We start from the raw sequence: 12,764 nt of genomic DNA, 5'->3' as shown, positions 1-12,764 counted from the left end.
ATGACTCCCATTGGGGGAAAAATATATATATATATGTGTGTGTGTGTGTGTGTGTGTGTGCGTGTGTGTTACAATAAAAATACTGTGTTAAGGAATTTACAACACAATCAACAGAGAGGACTCAAGCACAGAAGGATACTGGATTCAAAGGCATGTTTCTGCAGTGGAGATGGACATTACTCTCTGTCACTATCCACCAACATCACCTTTCACAATTGCATGATAACTAATGTTGTTTCAGCTTTCAAATTGTTTTCTCATTTGTAGTTTTATCCATACAGAAAATTAAATATGTGCATTTTTGTTTATTTTGGACTTGCATTTCCATTTATAAATTACTAAATTATATTAAGAGTATTAGTTTAATCAATTTTACTGTACCAGGAACTTAAGAATGTTTTGAAGTAAGAAAGTTATCATCTGTTTCTCTGTATGGGAATGGAAAGCTGTGGATTCCACCATGTGGGAAGCTGTGGATTCCACCATGAGCTATAGTGACATGTATATATCAGTTTTTTTCTCAGATTCTGTGAATTTCAAGGTAAAATCTGTTTCAAAAGGTTCATTATTAAGCACAGAAGTTACACTTTAATTCTGCTCTTGTAAAGTTTGCACAGTAATATATAAAGATTCTGATCATGGAAATATACAAGAAAACATTTCTCTTATGAACCAACTCCTGGGGGTAGCAGGCACCCTGTTTCCCACACTTAGAATGTTCTGTAGTTTCTCCTAGGAACTAGTAAGATAACTAATACATGTGCAATGTCTAGCTGCTGTGGCAATGCCCTGTATGAGGAGGCTCTGTGTTAGAGTCTATCAGCCTCCACATTGATCTTAGGCACATAATTCCTGGGAATAAAGGAGCTTGTTTGCCAGATAATTACAATGTTTCACCAAGCCCCAGTGCTCCTGGACCTGCCCACCTAATGGTCAGGTCACACAATGTATTTTCTTGAGAGCTACACAAAACTTCTAATATTGCATATTGTAACTATAGAATGTAAATGCAGAATAAGTAAACTTCCTGATACAATAAACAATAATGGAGTTATGGCACTAACAACCTAATGTAACCTATTGGAATAAATAAATGTGGCCACTTAGATGGGCAGCCATTTTCTTCTATCTCAGCATCTTGCCTCTGTGTCTCCTTTTTATTTCCCTTACAGTAGTAGATTCCAGTTGACAGAGTTTTAGCTGGTGTCTACTTACTGATGTCTAAAAACTACTTTTATTTCAAGACAAGGAAAATATAAAAAGAGATGTGTAGAGGTTGAAGTATAGGTACCTCTCCAGATACACTTCAGTGTGACTTCTGGACATTCATGCAATACAGAGCTCCACATCTACTGTCATCACTTTTCCTGCAAAGGTTTAACTCTGAACCAGTCTAGGTTTTTAATAAAGATGTAAAGAAGCCTGAATGTAAAACATCACCAGTTTGCTTGATCAGAATCTGTATCCTAATGTGTTCAAAGCCAGTCTCATCAAAAGCTATGTGATAAGCAATTCAATGAGACCCTACATCTAAATTAAAAAAAAAAAATGCAAAATAAGGCTGGGCATGTGGCTCAGTGGTTGAGTGCCCCTGATTTCAATCCCTGGTACCATTCAATCCCTGGTACCAATATATATATATATATATATATATATATATATATATATATATATATATATATATATATATATTTTTTTTTTTTTTAAATGCAAAGACTTATTTATTTATTCTTTGGCCGGTTTATTGGGGATTGAACTCAGGCACACTGTGTCACTGAGCCACATCCTCAGCTCTATTTTGTATTTTATTTTTAGAGAAAGGGTCTCACTGAGTTGCTATGTGCCTCGCCAATGCTGAGGCTGGCTTTGAACTTGCAATTCTCCTGTCTCAGCCTCCCTAGCCGCCGCGCCTAGCTGAAGACTCATTTAATTTAAAATTATTATTTTCCTTTCTAAAATGTCATCTTTTGCTTTGTTTACTGTTAGGATGGCCTTAGGCCTAAGCCTAAGCAACTTCATTTATAAAAACCTGCAGTTTCACCAGGCACATCCACAGATCCCTCCAGTATGACTTCAAACAAGTTACTTCCCCTCACCCTGATAAAAAGAGTGAAGCCTCTGGCAGGCTGTCCTCCTCTGATAAGAGAGAAAGGCAGAAGATCAGGGTGGAGACCACCAGACTAGATGTTTCTGACCCCAGGGTAAATGATGTCACTGAGAAATCCAGTGATAGCTGATAAGGATTGAAAGGGGGGGGTAAAAAAAAAAAAAACAATTATTATAAATGATAGAACAAATGAACAGGGATTCAGCCAGCCGAAAACAAGGATGCACTTGAGCTGGAGAGCCTGATGAGGACCTGACATCCCATCATTTGTCATCTTTTCCTGAGCCTCTTCGTGATCCTTACCAGTTTCAAACTCTATGGCTCCTCTGGACCTTGGTGAGAGTTGCAACTCCTCCCTATGATCCCCTCCTCAACCCATAGTCCACTCCACACCAGGAAAAGTCTGCCTTGCTTGGTTTCAGACCTGATTACTGTGATCTGAGTGAGTGTGCATCTGCTGGACTTAAAGCCTAAGACTTAAGACCTTTGACTTAGCATGCAGAGGAAATGTGTGTCATTAGCCTATCATGATTAAGTGTGTTTTGCAGTGCTTAGATTAATCTAGAATTGTTTGCTGTGAATTAATTAATCTAGAATTGTTTCTGTGAATTGATTATGTCTATTGCAGTGCCTAGCATTAAGGATTGTAGTTTTCTTGATTAAGAACTTACAGAGTACAGAATACAACAGACACTAGTATGGCAGTATGTATAAATGTGGCTGTATAACCAATGTGATCCTGCAATTTGTACACATGGGAAAAATAAGAATTCATACCCCATTTGAATCAAATGTATGATATATGATATGTCAAGATCATTGTAATGTTTTGAGCAACTAATAAAAAAAAAGAACTTACAGAGTGAAATTTTACTGAGTAATTTGAGTGAATAATGCATTGAAAGGGGCAGAAGCATGTGAACATTCTTTATTTCTCCCCTCAACTGCATATGTCACAATTTTCTCCCTCGTGACAATTACTTATTCAAAGATTTTCTTTCTTTCTCTCTCTCTCTCCCTCTCTTTTTTTTTTTTTTTTTTTAGTGGTAACCAGTCCTGATACACTGATCTTTGAAAAAAGGACATGATTTCCTATTTGTGATAAATAGACATACTTAAATTATCTCATGATATGTGTGAGCTTTTTGGTTGTTTGGTATAAGTGAATTTGTTGGCTTCAGTATTTGGAGGTAAATCCATTGAAGGGACTACATTATTTTAGAATTAAAATCTAGTTTTGAATAAATATAAAAGATGATTTTATTAGAAAGCTTTTAATTTAGTGATTTTCAGTGACCTTTAAAATGTTTAATAACTTGTAACCTGTAGAATTGAAAATAAATTAATTAAATGTAGTTTTTAAAAAAAATAAAATAAAATTGATCACACTTGAAAAACCAAAGTAATTGCAGGTAACAATCATCAGAATTTACTTTTACTTGACTTATTAGAAAATTACCACAAGAATTGCCATTGGCATTGTATCACATTCTTACAATGCCTTTAAATCATCTTTCTGACTATATACACAACTTATAGAAGCCCACAGACCCCATTAATTAGGAAATTGGACCTGGATGATCATCATTGCATGGAAGAAAGACAGGAGCAAGAGAATCAGAAGCATCTGATATTTTCCTGCAGTTTTGTGAAATTATTCTGATTTCCATTTCAAGAACATATAACTTTAGCTTTTAAGGTACATTTTATGTTTTTATTACTGCATTATGATTGTACATAATATCGGGGTTCAATACTGACATAATGCAATATCAATTGCTTCACTTTAGTCTCCCCAGTCCTTCCTCTTTCTCTCTGCTTCTCCTCTCACCATTTCCTTTCCTCTCTACTCTACTGGCATTTTACATTTATGTTTGAAAATGATGTCAAATAATTAAACTGAACAATAAGCACAATGATGATAAGAAACTGATTGAAAATGAATAAATAATTTTGGTAAATTAATTGATTAATGCTTTTATAAAACACTCCCTTAAAATATTAGTTCTTATAACTTGACTGATCTGTGAAAACTGTAGTTCCCCATATTGTTAGGAGGAAATTTTGCCCATAGAATTTGAGTGATACTTTCATAAATGATATTCTGATAATGGTAGATCAGAACAAGAATGCCCATTACTTGCCTTAGTCTATCATGTATTCCATGAGATTTTGCAATAATCCTGGACATTTGAAATGAATGTGGTATTATAGAGAATTTTTGTCAGCCACAGCTGGAAGACTTCAAATTATATAATGATTGACTATATTTGATAAACATATAGATATTTAACACCCAAACTAAAAAGACCTATGGAGAACATGGGTAAAATAATTATTTTGGAAAATATCTGGTTTGATTATTCACAAACATAATTTTTTTTTCTTTTATTAGTTTTATCATTTAATGTTCCCAACTTGTGAAATGAAAAACCTTATCATCTACCAGATAATTTGGGATTTACACTAAAGAATAGTTCAAAGCTTCATAGGTTCTACTGAAATACATATTCAGTTGAATGTTAAGTTCATTGAAACAAAATGAGTTGCACTTGCTCTAAAAATTCTTAGAGATTCACAGGATATTTCCCATTGTTAAAATTTATTTAATATTTTAAATGGTGCTTTATAGATATAAAGAGAGGTGAAATACACTGTTGTATTTGCATACATACTTACATATGTTCATAGGAAAATAGCATGATTTGGTCAGTTTAATTCTGCAGTTTTCCTGTTCCTTCTCCTTCCCTCTCAATACTCTTTCTCTGTTCCCCTGGTCTCCCTTCTGTTTTTATGAAATCCTTCCTTTTTCCCCTTTCCTTCCCACTTATTTTGCTCTAACTTTCATATATATGAGAGAAAATATTTGACTCTTCACTTTCTGAGTCTGGTATGATGCTCTACAGTTCCATCCATTTACCAGCAAATATCATAATTTCACTCTTCTTTATGGCTGAGTAAAATCCCACTGTATATCTATTTATAAGCATCTGGGCTGATCCACAACGTGGCTGTTGTGATTGGTTCAGGTACATTGATTTGCCTGTGTCACTATTGTATGCTGATTTTAGTTCTTTCTGATAAATATCAAGGAGTGGGATAGCTGGGTCATGTGGTGTTTCCATGATTAGTCTTTTGCAGAATCTCCATAGTGCTTTCCAGAGCATTTGTACTAATTTGCAGTCTCACCAAGAATGTGTGAGTGTAGGGCTGGGGTTGTATTTCGATGGCAGAGTGCTTGCCTAGTACAAGTGAGGCACTGGGATTGATCTTTAGCATCACATATAAATAAATACATAAACAAACAAAATGGATAAAATACAGGTAACTGTGTTCATCTACAAGTAAAATAAAAATAAAAATAAAAATGTGTGAATGTATCATTTCCCCCACATCCTTTCCAGCATTTATCATTATTTGTAATCTTGATGACTGTCATCCTGACTAGAGTGAGAAGAAATCACAATGTCGGTTTGATTTGCATTTGTTTGATTTCTAGGTGTATTTTTTTGCATATATTCTGGTCATTTGTATTTGTCCTTTTAAATTAATAATAAAATAACCAATGGTTAGCTATTTTTTTTTCTATTTTATTACATACATGCATCTGACCTGTTTTACACAAGAATACTTTGTGGTAGGTAATATAATCTCCGTTTGACAAATGAGAAAAATAAAAAACAGAGAGTTTTGGAATTTAACTAAGATTATGCAAAAATTAAGTAATAGGCCATTTATGGGAAACCACATAATCTAACTCAAGCATACTCTCAATGATAACTTGCTTTCTTGCAAAAACAATAAACCTTTTCACTTTATAAGCTGAATAGTAATCTTGTTTTCTAAGAAAAACTATTTTTGTAACTAAAGAATTCAAAGTGATGCTGAAAATCAGGGGTTGAATTTTTTTGTTTCTTGATTTTTAGAGAATATGGTGATGCAGGGTGTACACTGGTGTCTGACTCTCTTTTAGGATTTCATCCAATGGATATTTTATTAATGAACCTGTTGCAGCAAAGATGACAAAAATCTAGTGATCAGAGGCATTAAGTAAGGTGGCATTTGTACTCAATGCACATACATCAAAGGCATCAGTTTCCCCATGTACAGTTTGATCAATACTCTTATTGGATCAGCTAGCTCAATGATGCAGTGGAATGTCCAGTCTGAAGGTCATGATTGATACAAAGAAACATTTACTTGTCTTTAAGGGATCTTTGAACAAACTGGCATTCAGCTGACCTAGTGGTGCTTGGCTGGGCTTACTTCCAGATGTTGTGGTATGTTTGGTGTATACATGGTAGTTTTCTCCCATGCATAAATAAAAAGATTATTTTTTTTTCTGCATGTCATGTCACCCTCACAACTGATCACCACACAAGCATTAGAGGCATCAGAACAATGAATCAATAAGGCATCCACACTTGTAAATTGCAAAGAATTTAATTCCAGAGACCCTGACATGTGATAAATATTTTCATTTCTGGGTATGTTTAAATGAGAAAAGCACTGGTCTACGGAGAAACATTAAAACTATGTTTATATATTACAATGAGAATTGCTTGGAAATGTTTTTATACTAGTTTATACTGCTTATGTGGATAGTGTTATAACCTTCTGTTAGAAGATAGAGGAAGAAATGTTTTCAATTTGTTCCACTACCAACTAAATTAATTGTTTCACTTGCAAAATCAGAAGGGTATGGAGAGCAGTGGCAGAGAAGAGGAGAGCAGCATCTGGGATTGGGGTCTCCGATGGCCCCATGGTTGTGGGGTGCCTGGTGCCTGGGAATGTTCCTGGGTGGCATTCCTGGGTGTAGGATGTTTAGCTGCTATGGTAATGCCCTGCATGAGGAGACTCTTTGCAGTAAAGTCTTATCAGCTTCGACCTTGATCTCTGGCACATTATTCCTGGGAGTAGAGGAACTCTCTTTCTAGAAAACCACAATGTTTCACCAGCTCTGTTACTCTTGAACCTACCCACTTAACAGTAACTTTAAACAATGGATTTTCTTGAGAGCTACACAAAGGTCCTGATACTGCAACTGTATATTGCAACCAGGGAAAAACTGCATAAATGTTTCTAGCCCTGTAAATTTTTGAGTACAAAGAATAATGCTGGCATAGCCTCTAACCTGCTAATGAGACATATATAAATAAAGATTACGGGCATAACTCTTTAGACCTGCTTCTCTATCAGACAGTAGCGCTCCACCCAACCCCAGCATTATCTTCAAAATCATTCTGTGTGTGTGAGTCTTAATTTTTCTTATCTCCCTTCACCCCTCTCCGGAACCTGCTAGTTTGCTAGTTTGCTTGTGCTGTTTGCAGGAGAAGGGTTGGTGATGATGATGATGATGATGATGATGATGATTAATGAAAGGGCCAACCAAAATTATAATTTACTATCTTGTCATAAGAAGGCTGCAACACTACAAGATTGGCAGTCTTATAACTGTATATCTTTGGAATATAATGCTTTTTGTGGATTAGACTTTCATTAGAATTGGTGAGCCTCAGTTCTCATGAATCTTGGTCATGTCCTTCATATTAACCAAGAGGAGATTCCATGAGCTCCTCCAATGGGTATTGGCTCAAGAGCTTTTGTAATCAGGCCTAGATTTATAAAGCCACTGATGAAAACCTGAGTAATCTCATATATTACACTTCCTGGCAGAGACTCATGGATCTAACTGCTGTTGCCTTGGTAGGGACATTAAAAAATTAATATTTTGAATATTCCCCAGACGTCAAGAATGTAATGCAAATGCATGCAGGAAAGAACACTGTGAATAAAATATATCAAATTGATGACTCATATTTATTACACGCTCTTCTAAATGTCTTTAAGTGCAGGCCCTGTGTGATGTGCAAAATAACTATTGGGGAGTATTTTCCAAATTTACTTTTTGTTTTCTATTGGCTCACAGAGCTCTTAGGCTTTATATACTATATCATTTGAAAAGTTGCACAAACATGAACCCATCACACATTTGCTTCTTGATGTTTTTCCTGTTTTCCTTTTTTGAGTTAATTACTCTGTTAAACTCAGATGAGGAAAATATGAACAAGATCTCCTTTACATTTTTTTGTTATTGTTCAAAAACAAAAAAAAACCCACTAATATATATATATATATATATATATATATATATATATATATATATATATATATAGAAAGAGAGAGAGAGAGAGAAATAGATATTGATATCAATATAGATATATATAGATTAATAGTAGGATCTGCAGGGGAAAGAAAAACAGGCAAGTATGAAGGAAAAGAAAATAAAAAGAATAGGGCAAGAATTAACCTTAATGATTAAAACTCAAAATCTAAAGGAATTATAGTTCCCACTATAGTTCATCCCAGGAGTGTATCATAAATGTATCTAATCCCAGCTCTTTCTCTAGAATCCAGCATACATCCCTTTAAGAAGAAAAGAAGTGAACCCCAAAAGTACCATCATATCTACCCTTTCCATTCTTGAGACCTTTCTAAAGAGTAGACTAATTCAATTTCAATACACAAAAATACATATCTAATACATTTTATATGAAATATATACAATTGAATGTATATATCAAGGGTCATTAATTCAAGGAACAATATGCAATCCTAAAATTACTATGTTTGATGAATTGCTTTACAATTAAGGTAACTGTTCTAAATGTAAAACTCTATTGGATTTAAAATTAAGCTAATCCATTTTTAATTTTAAAAATAATTGAAAAAGAATACACTATTTTAATCTCTTTATAGGCATGTGATATTGCTACAATTATGGTAGATGGCTTTGGGAAAAAAAACTTTCCCTATGGTCATTACCATATTGCATCATTTCTTCTACAATAACTTTATAAGCAGAGAAAGAAACATTTCTTACCAAAGATATTTCAGAACAGATAGTTTCATTAGGTGAAAGAACAGTGATTTTGTAGCAGCCTTTGAGTTTAGGTGATCAGTATTCTCTTGAACTGATTATTCACAAAACAATTCCTCAGGCATCACCCTTATTTCAGTTTGAATCTGCACTCAAATGATATCAGGAAGACAAAGAAAAGTAAAACCAAATTCAACTACTGGGAAATACATGTGAGATCTTTTGTTCTATAACTGTTATAGGTCATTCATGTGCAATGGGAAATTCAGTGAAATGTCTATATTATACATCTGTAATATAATTGGAAGACACACTTCTAAGAAGTTATAGAGAAACTAAATTTAGATGATAAATAATAAAGTATATGTGTGCATGACCAAGAGTTAGGATAGCATGAATGTGAATAGAAAATGTCAATCATTTCAAAGGACAGTGAGACTGTATCACATTACAAAGGATCAGAAAGGGGAAAATGGATTACATTTAGCTGGGTCTTGATTTCAGAAGACAGAAGAATTTTTCTAAGACTTTGTAAAATGAACTGTGAAAAAACAGATCTCAAGCTCATGTGGGGAAACTCATTTTCTTCTACAATGGAGGTAAACAACATTGTTCACAGTTGTTGAAAACAACTATTATTTGTGTTCTTGTAAAGTGAAGTGCTCTCAGTGGAGAATAGTACTATTTTCTAAGTCAGTAGAAAAAATAAACAGGGGAAGGAATGTGTGAATCAGGGGTTGTGGCTGATTTAGATCTGATTCGCAGTATTGCTATTACTGTTATTACCATTAGTATTGCAATTTTGGTGGCGAGGGGGTACCAGGGATTGAACTAAGGGACATTTGACCACTAAGACACATTCCCAGCCATATTATGTATTTTATTTAGAAACAGGGTCTCACTGAGTTGCTTAGCACCTTGCTTTTGCTGAGGCTGTCTTTGAACTTGTGATGCTCCTGCTTCAACTTTCCAAACCCCTAGGATTATTAGTGCATGCCACAGCAAGTATTGCTATATTGTAATGCACAAAAGTAAGCAGAACTGTGATGAATACCCTAGGATCTGTAGTACACAAACCTGATGAAATCTATAGTTGTCAAAAAGCTGGCAATGCCTGACATATTATTCCTGCAAAAGGCTAGCTAAGAGCACCAAGCCAATAGCAGTAGAAATCAACATATTAGGTAGACACTAATGGGGATGGGATTGCAAGAGGACAATTACAACTAGAGGAAACATTAACCTCTGTGACCTGAGTTGCTGGAGAACCCTGAAAACCCCTAAATAAATACTCCTCTGTATGCCTTTTCCATCAAAACTTAAGAGTGACCTCACTAGTGTGTCTATTTATCTACTTATATTTAACAACATGCATTTCCTAAACCCAACATAATAATCACTAAAGGACAAGCTCTCCCAAAAATGTTGAATTCACTCAAACTTGGAGAACTATAATATTCTAGCATTAGACTTGAAAATTGGAAGGACACCTGAGAAATATTCACACAAAAAAGTGGATCTTTTGTTTTTAATGTTTTTCATTTTCTTCAGTTTCAAGGCATTTGTTTGTTTTAGTTACTACACAAATGTTTAGTAATAAATAAGGCCATTAGTAAATTCTGATAAAACTTCAGACACTCCACATTGCAAGAGCTTGTGCAAAAACAGAGACCATATATTCATACATGAATATCTGAAGGGGAGCCTGCAGAAGTCACCCAATCTAGACATATCAAGGACCCATGAGTGTATGTAGTGACCATATGTGGCTGTATTCAGAAAGGATCACGTGGGGGATATTTTTAATTCTACAACCAAAACAAGAGAAATCTTGTCTACAAACAAAGAATTGTTTTATATCTGTTTATGTGTCTTTTACAGAACTAACTAAATATTTATCCATAATGAGATAAGTAAACCTTAGGAAAATGTTAGGCATGTGAGAACCTTGGTTTGATATATTATTTCAGGGATTTGCTTTATCTCTGTTTTCTGCTTCCTCATTTCAAGTGAATAAATGTGGTATATTATTGAGGTAAAATATAAGAATGGAGACACTAAAATTTTAATAATTTTTCTTGTCAATTGCAGTAAGTACCCATTTTTTCAGTTTCAACTACTGTCATCATTCATTTTATCCTGAGTTCAAAATAAATGCTAATAGTCTTTCTGATGTTTTATTTCAGATAATATAACTATTTGGTCACTTAGCTTACCTGATTCATTACATGGAAAAAATAAATAATGTAACTGAATTTATTTTCTGGGGCCTCTCTCAGAATCCAGAGGTTGAAGAAGTCTGCTTTGTGGTGTTCTTATTCTTTTATGCAGTCATTCTTCTGGGAAACCTCATCATTATGCTGACTGTTTTCATGGGGAATCTTCTGAAGTCTCCCATGTATTTCTTCCTCAACTCCTTGTCATTTGTGGACATTTGTTTCTCTTCAGCTACAGCACCCAAGACAATTGTTGACCTTTTAGCAAAGAACAAAACTATCTCATATGAGGGGTGCATATTGCAACTCTTTGGGGTGCATTTCTTTGGAAGCACTGAGATCTTCATTCTTATAGTAATGGCCTATGATTGTTATGTGGCCATCTGTAAACCCCTGCACTATATGACCATCATGGACAGGGAGAAGTGCAATAAAATGCTCCTGGGGACCTGGGTAAGTGGGTTCATCCACACTGTTATCCCCATATCTCTAGTAGTTCAGCTACCCTTCTGTGGACCCAATGAGATTGATCACTACTTCTGTGATGTCCGCCCTTTGCTCAAACTTGCCTGCACAGACACACATATTATCGGTGGTGTTGTGACAGCCAACACTGGTACTCTCACTTTGGGGAGCTTTGTGATCTTGCTCATCTCCTATACTGTCATTCTGGTGTCTCTGAGAAAACAGTCAGCAGAAGGAAGACGCAAAGCTCTGTCCACCTGTGGAGCTCACATCACAGTGGTCATCATCTTTTTTGGTCCCTGTATTTTCACATACATGCGCCCTGATGTTACATTTAGAGAGGATAAGATGGTGGCTGTATTTTATACCATTATCACTCCCATGCTAAATCCCATGATTTACACACTGAGAAATGCAGAAGTAAAGAATGCTATGAAAAAAATATGGGTTAAGAAGGTTTTCTGGATTGCCAACAGCAAAAATTGGAAATAATAATTTAAACTAGGTGATCCTAAAAGTGATCAACCTTAGTTAATTCATCTCTACAATAAAGAAAATAATAACATCAAAGGATTTTCAGAAGTAACAAATGACAGAAAAACATATTGCACAGAATTAAGGTATTCTTTATCATGATCATTATACTTACAAACAATTAGATATGTTATAAATATTCAAAGGCTTGGGAATCTGAGTATGCTGAGAATCTGAACATGAGCAGAGTAAGCAACATTATTTTCTCCTGTTGCTCTTTATCTTTTATGGTTTTCTTTAAGTGTTTAAAAAACTACTATGAAATATTTAAGGTTAATTCTGTTATATAAAACAATGTTTGGTACAGATTAGAGAATCAATAATGCATAGATTGAATGAATGACAGAATACATAAAAACATCAAATCTTAGCTAACGAATTTTGATATGTCTCACAAAACAGTGAAAACATTCTAGTAATCTTGGAATGGGAACACGTGGTATGTTCAGAAAGTTAGAGATAAAACACAATCTTGGAAAATAAAAAAAAAATGCTTTTATCTATTGGTTGTGGGAATAAAAAGTTTTTTCCATTCTTAGGATTGACTTTTTTAGATATGTGT

At 34.6% G+C, this 12,764-nt stretch overlaps 1 protein-coding gene across 1 annotated transcript; it reads left to right on the top strand.

The window, feature by feature from the left end:
- The first annotated feature begins 11,215 nt into the window (after positions 1–11,215).
- LOC124078337 (olfactory receptor 4S2-like) lies at positions 11,216–12,160 on the top strand. Its single transcript, XM_046423088.1, has one exon. The coding sequence runs from the start codon at positions 11,216–11,218 to the stop codon at positions 12,158–12,160; it is 945 nt and encodes a 314-aa protein (XP_046279044.1).
- Positions 12,161–12,764: the final 604 nt, after the last annotated feature.

Source organism: Marmota monax, unplaced genomic scaffold (assembly GCF_021218885.2).
Source record: "Marmota monax isolate L192 unplaced genomic scaffold, Marmota_monax_Labrador192_F-V1.1 WCK01_AAM20220418_F8-fsc00441, whole genome shotgun sequence".
Classification (NCBI taxonomy): domain Eukaryota; kingdom Metazoa; phylum Chordata; class Mammalia; order Rodentia; family Sciuridae; genus Marmota; species Marmota monax.
This window is presented reverse-complemented; position numbering and strand designations above follow the sequence as displayed.